At 41.7% G+C, this 20893-nt stretch overlaps 1 protein-coding gene across 5 annotated transcripts in view; it reads right to left on the bottom strand.

Moving 5' to 3' along the window:
• naaladl2 (N-acetylated alpha-linked acidic dipeptidase like 2) overlaps nt 1–20893 on the bottom strand; it is a 177677-nt gene that overhangs the window by 90082 nt on the left and 66702 nt on the right. For all 5 annotated transcript variants that reach the window (XM_077023405.1, XM_077023403.1, XM_077023404.1 and 2 more), the window contains 3 exons: nt 16385–16649; nt 10703–10822; nt 4060–4210 (listed from right to left, as the gene is read on the bottom strand). In XM_077023405.1, the coding sequence (XP_076879520.1) occupies nt 4060–4210; nt 10703–10822; nt 16385–16649 (536 nt within the window). The remainder of the gene's footprint in view (nt 1–4059; nt 4211–10702; nt 10823–16384; nt 16650–20893) is intronic.

The raw sequence follows: 20893 nt of genomic DNA, 5'->3' as shown, positions 1-20893 counted from the left end.
CTGGGTCATTTTTAAAATCAGCGCTGTCTGGATATTTCAAGAGCTTAGTGCGCCTCTGCAGCTCTTATGTTTAATCACAAGCCACGTTTGTTTCGACCGTTTGCAAACAATAACTGCGTGTTGAGAGGAGCTCTCGCTCGTGTGCGTGGGGCTCGTGACACTGAGGGCACCACGTTTCCCTGGGAGCCTAAACGTGGTCAGGCGGACACGCGTGACCTGCTCTGAACAACAGCGTAAAAAAATGTAGGCAAATTTGTTTCAGTTTATTTTGCCTTTTCAAGTATTTTATGTTCTCGTATCTATTACTGTCTGACTATAATAAGGTGTTTGCTTCAGTGGTCACCTCTGTTGTTGTTGCTGTATTAATCACATGCTGCACGGATGTAGAATCTCTACCAAAGTCAGATGCCTTTCCACAGGTCCCTGTTGGGCCTTTAGAAAACTAGGAGGTCTGATGGAAATGCATGAACAAAAATGGTTAGTTATTAAATCAAATGGAAGATTTTCAGTGGTGGACATTATCATGCACAGATATTTTGAGATCACATCAGGCACCTACATAAATGATATTAAATGCTCTGCCTTAAGTCTGCTCATTTATCATCAAGCACCTCTATCTGTGTTGGTGTTAGCATGTAACACTGCTACTGGCAAAAAAAACTGAGTCCTGAATGTGATGTACCATTTGTAAACACATCTTACATCTGGAGGAAGCACTAATGAATGAATGTAAAAGCCGTTAAAAGCTTTGACCCTAATGCATAATGCTAATGAAACCAGTGAGAATGCGGTGCTCCGAGATTTCCTACTAACTATAATTGGTAATTAGGCATAATGAGGCCAAGCATTTGGCTTCAGATGTTCGCCTACATCTGAATTTATACTGTCTTACAGACAACCTTGACATGGGTCACTTTAAACAGGCCATCATGACTCATTATTTATGTGTATTGACATTGACTCGTGTATCTAGAGCCTTCCCAAATAATTCTGGGAAAGTGATGAGAGAATGAGACGAGGGAGACAGGACATGCCCAGAGGATCATGGGAAAAGATAAGACATACTGTGATGACAGTGACTGACATTGCACAGAGGACAGTCAGGTTCCAGACAGTGGTGGCATGCATTTGTTCATTAAAGCCATTGGTCCCGTAGCTAAGGTGTATTTAAATAAATATGCAAATGACAAAATTTCTATTCAAAGGCGTCTTTTGACTTCAACAAGGTTTCTAAATAACCCAGGGGACACAATTCTTTCCATGTGAATAGACCCACCTGTCAGCAACTTGAAATTAACATGTAAAAATTGTTTGAAGTTGTACGTGCTTTTTTCTACTATCTCATCCTCAGATGCGTGAAGAGAAAGCAGGCAAAGGCAGTCTTGCTTTAAAGGTTAATGCAATTATGCAATTTCAAAATCCCTGTCAAACATGGTGAAGCCTAATAAAAGAACCACAATTGAATATGAAATGGTTTCATTTTAGGCCTGTGGCTGTTCCACACAGACTGTATCACTGTGAGAGATCAGAAAGAAAGAAAGTTCAATCTTTGTTTAGTGGATTTTCACACAAGGGTCTTTTCCCCATTCAACACTAACATTCTCTGAGGGACTGAGTAGTTTTCTCAGTGATGGGGGACTGAACCAGCAGTGTGATTCAGCTTTGATTACACTCCGTCTGTCTCAGCAGGCAACGTGACACAGCAATCTACAAGGACTTCATCAAACAACACTGCTGATTCTGTATGCCCATTCATTAAAACAAAACAGAAGAGAAAGCACTATCCTGACACTCAGAACATGTGGCGATCCGTGGAGTATTTAAAGAGCAGTAGGTAGTTTGTGACTGCGTGATGTCTCGATTCCTTTTCTAATGCTTTAAATAGCAGCATTATCCAGCACTCTTGTTTAAAATGGCATATTCATGCTCAAAGTGGCCAGTAAAATGATGAATGTTAAATTAGAAGTGTCTCTGGTGCCCTGTCTCACCACGCTGCTCTGTGGCACATGTGTTGCATGTTCATTTAATGGGAGGGATTTCACTTTCTGCGCAACGGGAATTTATTTCCTTTCTCTGCACTTTTTCAAATGATGTGAATCTTTTAGAACCACTTTGAAAACTATCAGCAAAACCCACTCCAGAATATCAATCTACATATCTAGGGGATTTAGGTGTATGTATTTTTTTATAATCATCTTGCATTTTCAGTCTTTCAGTAAGATACACCTCATTTGGAGCAAAACAATTATAATAAAAGAAGGCACAGAAACACTAATGATCTGCAGTGTTGAGAGAGGTTCATATTTGAACTTATTTATGCATTATGAGGCAGCTATTCCATTACAAGGCAGTTATTCCATAGTTCGGTTTGTCCGAAAAATCAGCAGGCGACATGCAGCCTACTTCTGAGTCTGGCGCAGACGACCGACTTCTCAAAGTCTCTCATTGTCATGCAAAACAAATGCGGAGGCAATATTCCACCAGGGGTGAATAATTCATGCTCCCCTGGATGGCCACTCAGCCTTCGATGAGTGCGCTGAGCTCTCTCTCTCCAAATTCTTGGCATCATGCTTTTGCCGAAGAAGGAGCAGGCACAGAACATCTGCTAAGACATCTGTTTTTCTGCCTGCACTGGGCCCAGACTGCACAGCCTGCTATAGGCCCCTGCTATCATTCCAGTAATGACATGTCCCAGTGATCCCAGGCTGCTGTGTGCCAGGGCCGGCCCAAGAGCCCACGGGGTCTGCTATCAGGGGTAACTGTGTTAAATACAGCAGGCTCACCTTCAGTACCATGGACAGCAGCACTGAGACTCCTTCAGTACCATGGGCAGCAGCACTGAGACCACTTCACTACCATGGACAGCAGCACTGAGACCCATTCCACTGTCATCTTCAAGGCTGTACACTGAAGGACATAAATTACTGGAGACTAGAGTAGAACTTCAGTTAACCACATTAAAGCATCTACCAGTAAGATTTTAAATTCAGGCCAAATACAAAATGTATAACATATGTGATACTACTTATTCATAAATATCCACATCAAATGATCCAAAGCATACAGAGGTGAGGTTATGTTATGATTATACTGTGTGTGTTAACAGCACCCTCATCCCTGAAACAGCACAAGATTGAATTCGCAAACAGTAATGGACCACCTGCTGATTAGCCACCTGAGTTCAGTAAACATGAGATCAGATTATTGGTACAAATGACCACACAAGCAAGCACATGCCAGAGCTGTATGATCTGCCAGAGTTGAACAATCAGATTACCGTGGAGACAACACTCTAAGGGAAGAGAAGAACAAAAGAAACAGAATATTTAAAGCTGCTACATTCAAAACGGTCACCGCAAATCTACATGTGAAAACACCAGTTCTTTTAAAGGAGAAGTTCCAGATGAGCAGAACAAACACTGAGAGCCCACAGGAGTAGGAGTCCAGCAGGACGTCCCGGTCCTGGTCCTGAAACGCAACAGTATGATGTACCGGGACCGCAAGATCAGGATCATCAACACTGATCTGGGGGAGTTTATAATGTGGAACACTTCACAGAGCAACTTTTGATTTGATTCTTTTGCGGTTGTCTTATGCTTTGAAGAGCAATCATTGCAACACTCGGAGGAAAGGAGCGTATTAACTGCTCATGCTAGTAAAGATGAATTTTGTTGAATGTGGATGCTGGTAAAATTAAGAAGGAAATACTGATTATTCTGGAACTAGAAAGAGAATCACAGTTTCTTCTCCAGAAATTCAAACCGAACAAAACAAAAACAAACATCAGTTTTATTAATGCTTGTGTTGTCAGTCTCTCTCGCCCTCACACACTCACACACTTGCTCTCTGACCTCTCCTTCTCAAGTTTGTCTAACCAGGCGGTCATAACCACAGAGAACTGTAGCTGACATCTGACGTTCAGACACAGAGTAGGATAAATATCTGACTGCAGAAGGGGGCTGGACAGAGAATACAGTTATAAAATGAAGTGTAAGTTAGTCACAGGAAAAGGAGGATTCGGCAGCCCAGGGACCTGTCATGGCTGTGGGTCATACTCACGGGTGCTGGGGTTGTCTGGGGTGGAGGGGTCTCCTCCTGGGTTAAGGGTCACCCCAAAAGCTTGGTGCTCTGTGGCCTGATCCAGTGGGACGTCACAGGGATCCACATAGATCAGACAGGCCCCGAAACCCATCTCAGCAAGGCGGGAAAGCTGTCGGGACATGGCAAAATGTTCTGTGTCAAATACACTCCACACACACATGAAGGAGGCACGTGTATGAACGCAGGAAAATGCATATATGCAGACACAGACACACGCAAACACAGACATTTCACTCCCTAACCTGAGGGTGGAGCTATAACACAGAAATGTACCCCTGTGTCTGTTATTTCAGTGTGTGTGTGTGTGTGTGTGTGTGTGTGTGTGTGTGTGTGTGTGTGTGTGTGTTCAAGGAAAAATGTGGGAACCAGAGTGGCTGGCAGAGAGTATATTTTCATTAATGTGGGTTAAACCTAGGGGTCAAGACTGACACTTGATCCATATGTGTGAGAGTGAAGAAACAGCAGTAAAAGTATTTACAGAAGGGAGAGATTATGAGCCTCTCTGCAGGAAGTGGTTGTGTGCCTGTGTGGCCGGTTTAAGAGCTCCGCTTGGCAACAGAGATGGCTCTACACTCACACGCATCCCCTCCTCCCAACCTCAGTCACTACACACCGCCCCTCCTCCCAACCTCAGTCACTACACACCTCCCCTCCTCCCAACCTCAGTCACTACACACCTCCCCTCCTCCAAACCTCAGTCACTACACACCTCCCCTCCTCCCAACCTCAGTTACTACACACCTCCCCTCCTCCCAACCTCAGATTCTACACACCTCCCCTCCTCCCAACCTCAGTCACTACACACCTCCCCTCCTCCCAACCTCAGTCACTACACACCGCCCCTCTTCCCAACCTCAGTCACTACACACCGCCCCTCCTCCCAACCTCAGATTCTACACACCTCCCCTCCTCCCAACCTCAGATTCTACACACCTCCCCTCCTCCCAACCTCAGTCACTACACACCTCCCCTCCTCCCAACCTCAGTCACTACACACCGCCCCTCCTCCCAACCTCAGTCACTACACACCGCCCATCCTCCCAACCTCAGATTCTACACACCTCCCCTCCTCCCAACCTCAGATTCTACACACCTCCCCTCCTCCCAACCTCAGTCACTACACACCTCCCCTCCTCCCAACCTCAGTCACTACACACCTCCCCTCCTCCCAACCTCAGTCACTACACACCTCCCCTCCTCCCAACCTCAGTTACTACACACCTCCCCTCCTCCCAACCTCAGTCACTACACACCTCCCCTCCTCCCAACCACAGTCACTACACACCTCCCCTCCTCCCAACCTCAGTCACTACACACCTCCCCTCCTCCCAACCTCAGATTCTACACACCTCCCCTCCTCCCAACCTCAGTTACTACACACCTCCCCTCCTCCCAACCTCAGTCACTACACACCTCCCCTCCTCCCAACCTCAGATTCTACACACCTCCCCTCCTCCCAACCTCAGTCACTACACACCTCCCCTCCTCCCAACCTCAGTTACTACACACCTCCCCTCCTCCCAACCTCAGATTCTACACACCTCCCCTCCTCCCAACCTCAGTTACTACACACCTCCCCTCCTCCCAACCTCAGTCACTACACACCTCCCCTCCTCCCAACCTCAGTCACTACACACCTCCCCTCCTCCCAACCTCAGCCACTACACACCTCCCCTCCTCCCAACCTCAGTTACTACACACCGCCCCTCCTCCCAACCTCAGTCACTACACACCTCCCCTCCTCCCAACCTCAGTCACTACACACCTCCCCTCCTCCCAACCTCAGTCACTACACACCTCCCCTCCTCCCAACCTCAGTCACTACACACCTCCCCTCCTCCCAACCTCAGTCACTACACACCTCCCCTCCTCTGAACCTCAGTCACTACACACCTCCCCTCCTCCCAACCTCAGTCACTACACTCTCCTTTCCCCCACCCACTCCCTCCACCCTCATACATGAGCTACACCAACATGAACTGAAACATAACTGGGCCAGGTCTCCACAAGCTCACATACACAAAGAAGGTTCCTTTCACAGCAAACCCAAAATCTGTTTCTATAAATTTCATCTTATTTGTAAACAGGCTGCATGAGCTTCTACAGCATGGTGCCCCTCCATTATCCACATAACCGCTGACATGACAGGATTTTCAGAACACTCAAGGGTTCAGATGTGCATTCTTTACTGATGTGTTCAGTAAACATGTGCTGTTCCTGCATGGTGGCTGTAATTTGCACCCTAGACTGTGGAAGAGTGAGACTGTCCTGCAGAGTGAGTTTAGTTCTAACACATTCAGATGCTACACTAACAGTGACCTCTGTGGGGCTTTAGATCTTCAGGACCAGAGCAGCATCTGGATTAAAGGATCACATTTACCTTCACCATGTAGTGGAACTTGTGCACAGCACATACATACAGTATGTGTGTGTGTGTGTGTGTGTGTGTGTGTGTGTGTGTGTGTGTGTGTGTGTGTGTGTGTGTGTGTGTGTGTGTGTGTGTGTGTGTGTGTGTGTGAGTGAGAGAGAGTTAGAAAGAGAAACAGAGAGACCTATAAAAGAGAATGCAAAATCAGCATTACAAATCTCTGCTATTATAGGGAGGTTCTTTGAAGATAGCAATCAGCACCTTGTGGGTGTTTTTGTAGCTGTTCTAAGCCACAGACAGTAACACATTGGTTCAGGGTCCTCACTCTTCATGCCAAGCAGCACAAATGCCAAGCCTTAGATGCCAACCGGGACTAACGACATGCTCTCTCCAGAAAAACTGAGCAGTACAACTAAGAGCACATGGCATTTGATATTTAGTTACAAACTACAAAGCACAGTCCAGAGCACAATGCCAGCATGGGGAAATGGATCATTTGATATTCAAGTGACTTTAATTCAAGCAAATAACCAAGATTTAATTGAATTGAATGTTTAATTGTTATATACCAATATGTAAATTACTCATGCATACTGATTAATACAAAAAAACAATGATGAGTGTATGGGTGAACACTGATGCACCCATAAATGGAGGGGGTATATTTTCAGTCCTTTACTATTATCTGCTAATTATCTGCAGTTTCCCCCATAGTGACTGGTACCACATTACAGGTACCACTCTGTAAAATGTCATTTCAAATACTCCAGGTGGATTCTTGATGGATAGCAACACAATTTCTCTGCAAGTCTTTCTGTAGATGACCCAGTTTTCTCAAACTGTTTTATCTTCTACAGAAGTAGATTTGTGAGGACAGGAATCTATTTGTACTTAGTCAATATAACTCTACTACATATGTGTTTAATTTCATTATGTTTCATGGGTCATGACCTCTCCTTTGTGATTATAGAATATATTTTAAAGTGAAAGGTGAACAAATAACAAACAGATAGCTTATATCAATTCTAGATTTCTTCAAATACCTCACTGCTTGTGTATGCTGTGTTCTACCACTACCTGCCTCTTTAGGAGTATGTGAGTTCCAATTTAGTGATGTTCTCTCAAGCATAGGTTTTAAATTAAAAACACCTTAAAACTTGCATTATATTGCATGATCGGCATACTTAAAAAAAATCTTAATCTAGGTAAAAAAAAAAAAACTGTGACTTTAGGCCATTGAGCTAATAAGCTAATAATCATCAAAAGATCTGTGATTAAACACAGCACCATTGCACGTGGCTTAAAGCCACATATATTTACATCAACACATATACATAGAATGTGCTACTGCAATTTCTCTATTTTATTTGAAGGTGTTTTAACCTGTCAATATGAAGACAGTCATTTCAGAGTCCCACGTGGCACATATATGAACCTGTGCCTAAACCATGACCATCCACACCCCACTCAAGCACCTATGCTAAGTGATTCTGGATTGCACAACCTTAGAAAAGAAAACTCAAATTATAAAGACAGATTAATTAATCCCATCCGAGTGATCACTTTATAAGATAAACACTATATCTCTAGGTAATATGACACTATAGATTTTGACCACAGTCAAAAGCCCAACACTGCCATACTGTATTCTAAATTGATTTAACCAAAGGGTGGGATACTTTTAATAAAAGCCCACACAAACACACACACACACACACACACACACAGAGAGAGAGAGAGAGAGAGAGAGAGAAACAAGAGCAAAACCATTAATTAATTAGATAATTATCCAAGATAATTTGATGTTGTAGTAATAAGGCAGCTATACACTAAAAATGAGCAGCTTAGAATATACTGACAACTAGCATTTAACTAAAGCACAGCATCTGTACTTTTAATTCAGTTTTCTGTAGTCTTCGGGATAATAATGCTTACTATAACTCATTGGCATGGTGTCCACTGTTGTGATCAAAACTTCTAATATTCCCTGGAACATATAAATCTTTTAAAATAACTAAATGTGATCAGAGCTGTTTTGCTGCAGCCTGCAAATTCAGTAATATGGTACCTTTGTACCTGGTATAAATTCAGTTATATGGTACCATTGTACATGGTATAACTTCAGTTCAATTGTACCATTGTGCATGGTATAACTTCGGTTAAATGGTACCATTGTACATGATGTAAATTCAATTATATATTGTACATGGAATAAATTCAGTTATTTGGCTGAGAAGTACCATGTTCTGCTTGTTAAATCAAGCAGTCAAAGGTTTGATTAACACCCACTTTAAAGAAATTCGATAGCCCTTCCCAAACAGAACCTACGAAGGGCAGACATACGGTCAGAATCCAAAGCAGGAACAAAACGTCCAGTAGATCAAAGCTGCGTCTGCTGTTTATCCATTACAGGTACAATCACACTGAACAGATGCACTAACCATATTCATACCATGTGTTCTGCCATATGTACCATTTACAAGGTGCTCTGAATAAGGGAGTTCAGCTAAATTTATACATGTACATTGCAATCATTCATTCACTCAATCAATCAAAATGTATTTACAGACATGTATTTACAACAGCCATTGTGTCAAAGCAACTTTACAAATGTCAAAGCCCCCCAGTAAGCAAGTCAAAGGCAACAGTAGTGAGCAAAACCTCCCTACGAGTGTGAGGAAGAAATCTTGAGAGGAACCAAGACTCAAAAGGAGAAACCCCTCATCTTATAGTCCACATAATCACAACAAGAATTTAAACAACAAAATCCTTTGTTCAAATATATTGGCGGGTTACTTGAGAATCAAAGTTCTTTCACTGAGGCAAATGACATGTAAAAAACTAAATTCTACAGTCCAGGTTCTGACAGGAACAGGGAAAGAACAGATGCGCCTCCATCTCTGTCCTGTAATATATATATTTTTCAAGCTAAAGTTCTCACATCTCCCCAACCCACACTGGTAATAATATGCTGGAAGCAGTGAACTGCAGCTCTGTCTGAGTCTCATCAGTACCCTGGTGATTGTCATCAGGTAACACAAGAACAATTTCACCATTTTCATCCAAATATTTGTCATTGTAGTTCTGTACAGAATGACCATGGAATGGCCCTATTCATTAATTAATTAATACACAACCAGGACTTTTTCTAATGGTGCAACTGAGTATTAATACAGGTCACTGACCTTTCAATTTGCTCCTTTGCCAGTCAGTTCCAACAAGAACCGTTTATTACATCTACTCCAAAAATTGGTACATTTTGGTTCATTTCGGTCTATGGTATGTGGTGTATCTTCACCTATTAGAGTGAGTATTAATCAGATGAATCAGGGATGCTGGCTTTCTATTGGTTCAATTCTATTGGTTATATTTGTTCACAAGGAAATAGGGCATCTAAAAACAAGAGAACTTTATTTTTCAGAACTTTATTCTCACAGATGACCAGTCTCCTGGAGATGCGTGCAAATGTTTGTTTTTCATTCAGGCAGGGCATGGCTGCTTTGTGGAGCTTGCTGTTTGTCTTAGCTGTGAGAAGTTAACAGCCCACTGACTAGCTGCTCAGTCTCTCTCGTCCTACAGGGGAACAAAATCCCCTCGAAAAGAATTAGACCCCCTCCTTTCAGTGGCATGAAAGCCACTCTGCTGAAACATGGGATGTGGTATTACTTACCCCCCCCACCCCAGCATCAAAACACAAACTGCATATTTATGAATATGAGAGGTGAGCAAAAACAAACAGTGTCGCGTGTCTTGCTCTGGTTGGGAGATTTTTCATTTAACACTAATCATTAAATTATTCAATGTGATAACTTCAGTTTGATCATTTTAAATGCAATACATATTTAAGTACACAAGGCATTATAGAACGATTCTATACCCCTTGGTGATTTGTTTCCACTGTTTTCCGGTGTGCAGTTATCACAGTTGAATAAATGTCTGGTGAATTGGTGCATGCATCATCAGTACAGCTAACCAAGTTAGAGTCTGTGTTTATTTGCAATATAGGTAATGACATTGATTCCTGTAGTTTTGTAGTAATCTGCTTCAAGGGTATCTTAAGTTTTGATCTATCAATATTACTATCTAGGATGTATTCTGTGAACAGATGCAAATCACTTTGTAAGTTGTTCTGAATGAGAGCGTCTGCTAAACACCCCACATGTTAATGCAAATGGTGATATAAAATGTACAGTGTGATGAGTGTAAGAACAGAAACAGTCATGGTAAACACACCGTGTACAGTAAAGGTGCCTGTCCAAGTTTCAGTAGCGCGATCCTATTGGTTACGTTCATCTCAGTTCTGACCCTCCTCAAATGTTCAGTGCTTCCGTACTGGACATCCACCACTTCTTCCTTAGAAGAGAAAAATACAAGAGATTATTCGATTATTCCAGTCCTGTGGAGCGCAGCTGCAGTATACACAGATGACCAGAATACAGACCATATATATATATATATATATATATATATATATATATATATATATATATATATATATATATATATATATATATATTAGTGCTGTCAATTCCAGGTGCCGCGATTAAAAGTCCTCACCAGGATTTTGCTCAAGCTTGCTAGATTTTCTAATTAGCAATCCAGGTAAAATTAGTGGAATCAACACAATCCAGGAAGCCTGAGCAAAATCCTGGTGAGGACTTTTAATCGCGGCACCTGGAATTGACATCACTAATATATAAATAAATATATATATATATATATATATATATATATATATATATATATATATATATATATATATATATATATATATATATATATACAGTATATCAGTCCTATATCTATATCTATATTATTTATCTATAGCAGTCATGTATCTATATCAGTCTTATATATCTATATCAGTCCTATTTCTATATCTATATCAGTCCTACAGTGTATATCTATGTCTATATCACTATTATATCTATGTCACTTACCAACATAATGCACTCACATCTTAATGTTTTTTAAACTACATATCTATAATGATGTGGGTGCAGTGCTGTTTCACCACTTCTGAGTGGGGTAGTATTTATCTTGTTGGAGAAGTATTTATCATGTTGATGTAGTATTTATCATGTTGGGGTAACATTTATCATATTGGGGTAGTGTTTAACATATTGGGGTAGTATTTATCATAGTGGGATAGTATTTATTATAGTGGTGTAGTATTTACCATAGTGGGGTTGTATTTATCACAGTGGGGTAGTATTTATCATATTGGGGTAGTATTTATCATAGTGGGGTTGTATTTATCACAGTGGGATAGTATTTATCATATTGGGGTAGTATTTATCATAGTGGTGTAGTATTTACCATAGTGGGGTTGTTTTTATCACAGCGGGGTAGTATTTATCATATTGGGGTAGTATTTATCATGGTGGGGTTGTATTTATCACAGTAGTATTTATCATTCTGAGAGGTGCACAGATATCCTGGTGTCCACCTTCTCAGTTATCCTACATAAACACACAGTCAGGACCAAAGCTAAAGAGAGACGAGCCAGTGGTGCGTAGGTGATATTAAGGGCAGGAGCTACGAAAACAGCAATGCATAACCTGCCCCCAGGTCATCTGTCAGAAGGCCTGAAGGAACATTAGAGTGGAGTGAACAGAGAGTGTGTGTCATGTGGATCAGCGGGACTGCACAACCATGGACGGGGAGATTTATCACCTGTGTCAGCATCTGCATCAACTGTTGTGTCTAACTCTACACTAGAGGCAGACACATGGGGAAATGATGAGATTAGTGCTGAGAGGCTGTCATTAAGGTAATGAAGTTAACGAGGGCATGTGTAACACACAACATCACGCTTCTGTTCAGAAGTCCCTTTGTACTCTCATCTCCATTCTTCAGTGTGGGAAGAAATAACAATTGTTTTCTCATCTGCTTGACTGAGGACCAGAACGAAATATCCACCCCACGATTAAACGATTCTTTTGCGGAGAGTGTTAAATGTCAACATAACCAGTGAGCATTATTAGCAGCAGGCTGTAGGAGAGAAGTCTTGCCTGCCCCAGACCCTCTTAACCTGCATTCAGTGTATATGAAACACGGCAGTGCAGAGGGGAGACTGAGGAACACAGGGGACACTGGACTTCTTCAGTTAAGGTCGTCGAGGTGCCTCGGAGGACGTCGTCGACACAGAGCAAATGAGATTGAGGAGTAAGACGTGGCTCAATCGTGGCTATGTGGCAAAAATTTTCAATGTCATCTCCTAACATCAGATCTTATAAATTCCATAACCTATAGTGCAGAAACAGGTTCTCTCTGCCAAGCGATGAACAGCTGAGTGATGGACGCGGCTGGTCTCTGGTGTACAGCACACTGGAGCCCTGAAGGAGGCCGGGCTGGCACACGCTCGCTAAGCAGCTTTAGCGCAGAGCTAATGCCATAACCGAAATCTGAGGCACTTCTGTCTGTCTTATTCCCTGCCACAGCAGTGCCTTCACATGCATGTAAATCTCTAGGGTGGGATTACTGAAAAAATGGTTAAATAATATGGAAAACTGAACTAAATGAAATTAAATTTTCCGTTAATTAAAGGAGTAAACAGTTGCGTTCTCTATATGAGCTGAGCAGAAACAAAACAGCCAAATCCAATATGAAAAGAGCCAAGAAAAAAATAATGCAAAAGAGAGAGAAAAAGAAATCTGTAGCTGCATTGTGCTCGAACTGGATCAGTATTAATCTGCTGACGCATGGGACTGCAGCGGGATTAGAGCTCATCAAACCCCACCCAGCCGAGCAATCCCACCCACGATGCCCGTCACCACAGAGACACAGCTCATCAAACCCCACCCAGCCGTGCAACCCCACCTACGATGCCCGTCACCACAGAGACACAGCTCATCAAACCCCACCCAGCCGAGCAACCCCACCCACGATGCCGTCACCACAGAGACACAGCTCATCAAACCCCACCCAGCCGAGCAACCCCACCCACGATGCCCGTCACCACAGAGACACAGCTCATCAAACCCCACCCAGCCGAGCAACCCCACCCACGATGCCTATCACCACAGAGACACAGCTCATCAAACCCCACCCAGCCGAGCAACCCCACCCACGATGCCCGTCACCACAGAGACACAGCTCATCAAACCCCACCCAGCCGAGCAATCCCACCCACCGATGCTTATCACCACATAACAAAGCTCATCAAATCCCACCCAGCTGATCAACCCCACCTACGATGTCTGTCACCACAGAGACAAAGGTCATCAAACCTTGAGTAAACCCACCCACAATACCTATCACCACAGGGATAGAGCTCATCAATCCCTGAACAACCCCACCCATAACGCCCATCACCACTAGTCAAACGTCCATCAGATTTTTTCACCACTGCCAGTTAAAAGGTATTGCTTTTGCAATTGTGATTTTTTTGATAATTCTATTTGATTTTTGTGAATTCTATATTGATTTTTGTGATAATTCTTTGCTAAAATTATTTTCCTATCATTTAAAGGAACACCTAGCCTAGCCATCATCACAAGCTTCAGTGTTCAAATCCACACTTTCATGGTAGCTCTTTAGATTTAAACATTGTCCAACTGATCAATCATGACCATCAAAAAAACAAATAAACAGTCACATGAACAACTTCCTGATGGAAAAAAACTATAGAGGTACAGTTAGAGAAAACAGTCTTCATATTAGTCATGTCATGTAATCTTTATGAATAACATGGACCACTCTAATCCCATCAGTAACTGTGAAAAACTGTAATAATACACATTACACATTGTAACACCCTTATTCCAATGTACAATGCCCTACCTTACCACTAAAAATCACAACCATGTTACTATCAATATTATGTTGAAAATGTCTATTGTCAGTTCTGGTCGTCCTACACTGGTTCTATGTCAGGAGTTTTGTTAAATTACACATAGCATCAGTGGGACAACTGGTAACTGAATATCTTTACATTGTACCTGTTAGTCTGTACCTGTTCATTGGTCAGTCAGTGTTGTTGAAGGCCTTTCTCACCAAGAGATTAGGCAGTGGAGTCACGCGTCTTTTAGAAGTAATAGATAGTAAAAAAACACTACACTATTGCAACACTATAAATGGTTACAATCTACTGAGCCAATTTAAGAAGTTGTAACAATTCAGGTGTCATATTAAGCCAATTTCATTCAAAGCTTTCTAAATAAACACAAAACAGCCTTCAATATGATGCACTTGACTGAACATGAGGTTTCCATTTTCAGGGCAAAGATTTATTTCAGGGCAAAGAGTTTTTAAAGTTTCTCAAGACCAAAGCTTGACGGCTATATGCAGTTCCACCTGGTGGAAACACACACGTTTAACAGGGTTGGTTTTAAAATAGCAACCACAGTCACGCACTGTTCAGTCAGGTTCGAGTTCACTGCCACTGCACTGTTCAGTATTGATCAGTTATTTTTTACACAGAATTTTACATCAGTGACAAATTGTCCTGAGTTACTACATCAGGTTTCATTTATGTGTTTAAGTGTTTTTAAAACTTTGGTGACAAATGAGTAATTAGTGCACTCAGTATGCACACCGTAGGTAAGTGGTGTAATCAGGAAGGACCGTGGAGAGCTAATATGTATGTAATTTCATAAGACGTGTTTACACTGGGAAAGTACAGTAGGTTTTCTCTGGAACAAGGTATTGTGCTCAGTGGAATATACATGATTTCATCATAAAAACATGTTAAGATTGCCTATGATTTCTATTTAAGCAATTGCAAAAGGTTCTAAATGCCCTGTCTGCTCCAATTAGCCTAAAGAGTTCTTCCTCTAACTCTTATTTACAACTCAGATTAAACTTCTTAATATGTTGCTTCTTCAGTGTGATTCAATTTGCTGACTCACTGGGGGAGAAAATATCTAAATGGCACACTTCATAAAATATTTCTTAATGTTTGATTTCCTTGTAAAAAATAGGTTAAAAGGAAGATATCTGGAGCTAATCCAGTCTATAAAATTCAGAATTTATGAATAATGGCATTTGGAATATTGCAACAAACAGTCATTAATATAATGCCCATGTAGACTCACAGTTACCTGTGATTAATATGTCATACAGGCCTGGCTATAATACCACAGCTATAATACCTGCCAAGGTGCTCGGCTGAAGAGTAAAATATTAACAGCTCTTGTGTCTAGATGGGCTGTAGGAGTGACTTTGCACATTTATGTTATGTATGTATGAGAGGTGGTTAATTTTTAACATGTGCCATATGGCTAGACGTTGCAGGATGTCTGATGCTCCATGACCTTGCCGACACCCAGGTGCAGGAATCTGGAAGCTCTGCATAGTACATTAGTGTGAAGACCCTGGAGCTCAGTCATTCACACCGGCCATACTGGCTTGGTTTGGGATTTTTTTTGTTGTTGTTGAGTTCTATATCCTGCAAATGCAGTTTCAATTCGAAGGAACAATGAAGATCACAGCACAGACCGGCTCAAAGATGTGTGACACCAGCACTTCTCTCATGCAGACAAACTTCGAAGACTTTGTCGGACTAACTCCCAAACAAAACCTCTTCATCTTGTCCCTTCAGGATACTCATACACGGACTCGAAGAGAAAAAAGAAGAGTTTTTTTTTTCTCCTCACTGTTCGTTTCCTCCAGAGACCAAAGGCACAGCCTCTAAAAATAGGCCGACGGTATATCACACACTTCTGTGAAGTACAAACGGGCTTGCATAAACTAACTTTGTGTTAACCTTGCACCTGGAGGACACGTTCAGAGCCTGTGCTCGGAGCTCAACTTCTCTCATTCACTGCTCTGTGGCTACCTGACAACACAAAAATGCACAAAGAAGGCCATAATGCGCTACATTACAGTAAATAACAGGGGCCATTGTGTGTAAGGCTGCTTTCATCTTGTGCTTGGGGAAGAGCGGGGGAGTATTAGAGTGTTTTGCTGTACCTCCAGACTTCCCACAGCCGAATAGGCCGCGAAGGTGTAGCGCTGCTCCGTGGAGGCGTGGCTTCTGCTGTCACAGCTCACACCATTGGCCAGGTAACACTGCTTATTAGTCATATCCATGATTGTGTTAGGGGAGGGGCCAGCATGACTGACGAGCACATCGTAACTGGAGAGCTGCACGTCCTTCAGTCCAAGCTCCTCCCAGTACTGGACAAGGCGTGTCACCCGGGATTCCTCACTGAGATCCACCAAGGAATTAAAGTCCCTGTGGGGTTAGATAAAGGGGGTGTTATTGATACATACATCCATCAGTCTGCAAGTGTCTCACAAAGGCAGGATCGACACAACAGCTCTTACAAAACCCTAATGAATATGTATGAGGCACTTCATGATTAACTAATTAGTACGTTGTTGACACTGACATTCCTCAATGTGTTTTTTCAAGGTTGTGTTGATGTAGGGATACTGATCCGTTATCTGCAGCTAGAGGTCTGGGACTGAAACCAAGACAAGACACAATTCAAATCTTGGACAAGTTTCAGCCAACATAACTGATGAATATGTCTATGCTGACAAGGAAATGTCTCCCTATCAAATGGATGCACCACTATTGATAGCAGACACATCACACATTATTAAAGGATGATTTAACATGAACCAAAGAAATGATGTGTAATATAACTGCCAATACGGATGTCAAATGGTTGAATGTGGTAATGGTGAACTGAACATTTTCTTTGGTTTCAACTCTATTACAGTATGAATACAGGCTTCGTTACAGTATGAATACATGTGTTACTACAGTGTGAATTAAGCCCTGTTGCATGTATTTTTTGGAATGGTAGTTGGAAACTTAATTAAAAGATTCTCATAAACCCCAGTCAGTAATAGCTGAACCCAGCAGGATGATTGCAGCAGTCCGAGTTCACAGTCGACATCAGGGAGGACTAATGGCAAAAAAATGAACACAAATTTGTTGTGTATGACATCCTAACTGCAAATTAAAAATGCGTCCTGGGTACACGCACTAAAGACATGGTAAAGACATCCAGATAACCACGGACCACCACCCGTGCTCTGTGGTTGAGGTTCTTGGGATTAGGTTAGCCAGATTCCCCCATGGTGCAGACCTTTTTAAAAGCCTCACCAACTACACCCACCAACACATGAAATCATGGCCCGTCATTTGAAGAAATGTTTAATTCAATCTAAGCTTATATTTCAACTATGGGTCATATAAAAGGTATATTGGGCTTATATGGAATAAACGTTGTTGCAACTAGCAGAGCAAAGTGAGGAGCAGAGAGTGTATGAATGCTCAACAATGGAGAACACACACTTGATCTAGTTTGAATAAAGGCCAAATGCTAGAAGCACTGACAAAACTTCACGTGAACCCAGCAGCTCCTCTGGGAATTTTCTAACAACAAGAGACTCATGATGTTAAGTCACAAAAATGAGACTCCAGCCCCAAGGCTGCTGGGAAATGCAGATTAGGAGGCGTGTCAAGTACACACACAAACAGCAAGGAGGCGGTCCCCCCCACTACAGTCTTATCTTCATAAGATAATAGAGGGCCACATGAAATGTTTCCAAATAACTTTAGCAAAAAGTCACAACATGTTAATTGTATTGCACCATAATAGCACATTTACATTTACTGTCTAACGTATAAAATGGGGGGTTTGTAGATAAATGTGCAAAACCAAGTGCTATTATAGTCTAATTTAATTAAATTAACCAACCTAAACCACATCAGCATTTATAGCAATATAATGTACACCTTCATTCACAACAGCCTGATTCCTCCATTATGAATAAGATGGCAGAAGTATGTTTGTAAATTATTGTATTTTTCTTGTAATTAACTTGAAGAACATGTTGGTCTTTTCAGCTCATGAAGTACAGAGAAAAATGGGAACCAGCAGCTTGCCAAGTTTCCAGTCAAACGTCGCTAATGTGTTCTTGTTGCCAACATAGCAGCCTTGACACCATCATTCTGTTCAATTCAGCTTTACATGTAATTTCATAAGTTATTGTCAGGCTCCTTTCTTCCATAAGAGCAGTACAGACTCTCTGCATGTAATGATGCTCCCAAAAGTGCAATTTAGAGTCCCCGTACCTAAAGCTGCTTCCCCAGTTTGATAGCAAATGTTCTGCTCAAGCAAATGTTGTTAACAAATGGTAGGGAAGCACCCATATTACCAAAGACCTGTTCACAGATTAGTACTGGACTTCATAATGAACTCTAGTGTAGTGCTTTAGATACTGAGCACAGTGAGCCTGCGTGTGATTTAGCTGATGACACTTCACACATTAAAATGTGCTATCATGAGCATTCTGTTCATTCTTTTTTTGTTCTGTCAAAATGAACACAGTATTCTTTGATCTAAGGAGTAAAAGTCATTTAGGATCCAAAAAAGACTGAATTAATTAAGCTGATGTGAAAGGCAGTGCAGCACATTCGATCCGCCTTGTTTCTCAGCGATGGTGATGACTGCGTGATCTAGAGCTTTGTCTTTTCATGAGAATAGACTTCATGTGATGTGAGTTTTCATAGTTTATGGACTTTGAAATCATTATAATACTAGAATGGACTGTTACCTTTCAGGTTTTAGTTTCAGTGGTACATTGTTACAGCTACATTTTCATTCACATAAATGTCTAGTTCATCTTTGTGGTCTCTTCACAACGTGAAGATGCAAATCAGCTCAAGCCAACATTCCAGCTACAGATATCCAACATTATTCCAGCTACAGATACCCAACATTATTCCAGCTACAGATATCCAACATTATTCCAGCTACAGATATCCAACATTATTGCAGCTACAGATTCCCAACATTATTCCAGCTACAGATATCCAACATTATTCCAGCTACAGATATCCAACATTATTCCAGCTACAGATACCCAACATTATTCCAGCTACAGATATCCAACAATATTCCAGCTACAGATATCCAACATTATTCCAGCTACAGATATCCAACATTTTTCCAGCTACAGATATCCAACATTATTCCAGCTACAGATACCCAACATTATTCCAGCTACAGATATCCAACATTATTCCAGCTACAGATATCCAACATTATTCCAGCTACAGATATCCAACATTTTTCCAGCTACAGATATCCAACATTATTCCAGCTACAGATACCCAACATTATTCCAGCTACAGATATCCAACATTATTCCAGCTACAGATATCCAACATTATTCCAGCTACAGATATCCAACAATATTCCAGCTACAGATATCCAACATTATTCCAGCTACAGATACCCAACATTATTCCAGCTACAGATATCCAACATTATTCCAGCTACAGATACCCAACATTATTCCAGCTACAGATATCCAACATTATTCCAGCTACAGATATCCAACATTATTCCAGCTACAGATACCCAAAATTATTCCAGCTACAGATATCCAACATTATTCCAGCTACAGATATCCAACATTATTCCAGCTACAGATTCCCAACATTATTCCAGGTACAGATATCCAACATTATTCCAGATACAGATTCCCAACATTATTCCAGCTACAGATTCCCAACATTATTCCAGCTACAGATATCCAACATTATTCCAGCTACAGATATCCAACAATATTCCAGCTACAGATACCCAACATTATTCCAGCTACAGATACCCAACATTATTCCAGCTACAGATATCCAACATTATTCCAGCTACAGATATTCAACATTATTCCAGCTACAGATATCCAACATTATTCCAGCTACAGATATCCAACAATATTCCAGCTACAGATATCCAACATTATTCCAGCTACAGATACCCAACATTATTCCAGCTACAGATACCCAACATTATTCCAGCTACAGATATCCAACATTATTCCAGCTACAGATTCCCAACATTATTCTAGCTACAGATATCCAACATTATTCCAGCTACAGATATCCAACATTATTCCAGCTACAGATACCCAACATTATTCCAGCTACAGATTCCCAACATTATTCCAGCTACAGATTCACCACAGTAGTGCTTTGCTATCTGTTTTCACTATCATCTCACACGGGGTTTCTCTATGTCCATTACATACTTTCATGAAGGTGACGGCATGTCACAGTCAGTGTGTAATTAATGCGCAAGGTAAAATCTGGGTCCACCTCAGTCTATTAAATGTGTTTAAACTCCCTCAAGCACTCGGAATAGAGAGAGGAGCCCTGAGAGATGATGGCGGAGAAGCTGATGCCTCGGTAGGTTGAAGCTGACGGAATAGCCCTGGCTGTCACTGTGCACCATGGCGTGTCCATCTGAACAGCTTGCCGTGATGATTGATGTCTGTTCCCGGGGAGAGGAGGCTCTCTCTCTCCTGAGCCCAGCTCCGCGGCTGCTGACGGCAGCGAGGGCCATGAAGAACCACAGAGCCCCAGAGTGGCAGAGGCTTCGGTGTCGGCCATCTGCTGCGAAGACTAATATAGATATCAGGCTAAAGCGTCCCTGTGCTGAGGAAGAAAACCAAGCG

Source organism: Brachyhypopomus gauderio, chromosome 12 (genome assembly GCF_052324685.1).
Source record: "Brachyhypopomus gauderio isolate BG-103 chromosome 12, BGAUD_0.2, whole genome shotgun sequence".
Taxonomy (NCBI): Eukaryota; Metazoa; Chordata; class Actinopteri; order Gymnotiformes; family Hypopomidae; genus Brachyhypopomus; species Brachyhypopomus gauderio.
This window is presented reverse-complemented; position numbering and strand designations above follow the sequence as displayed.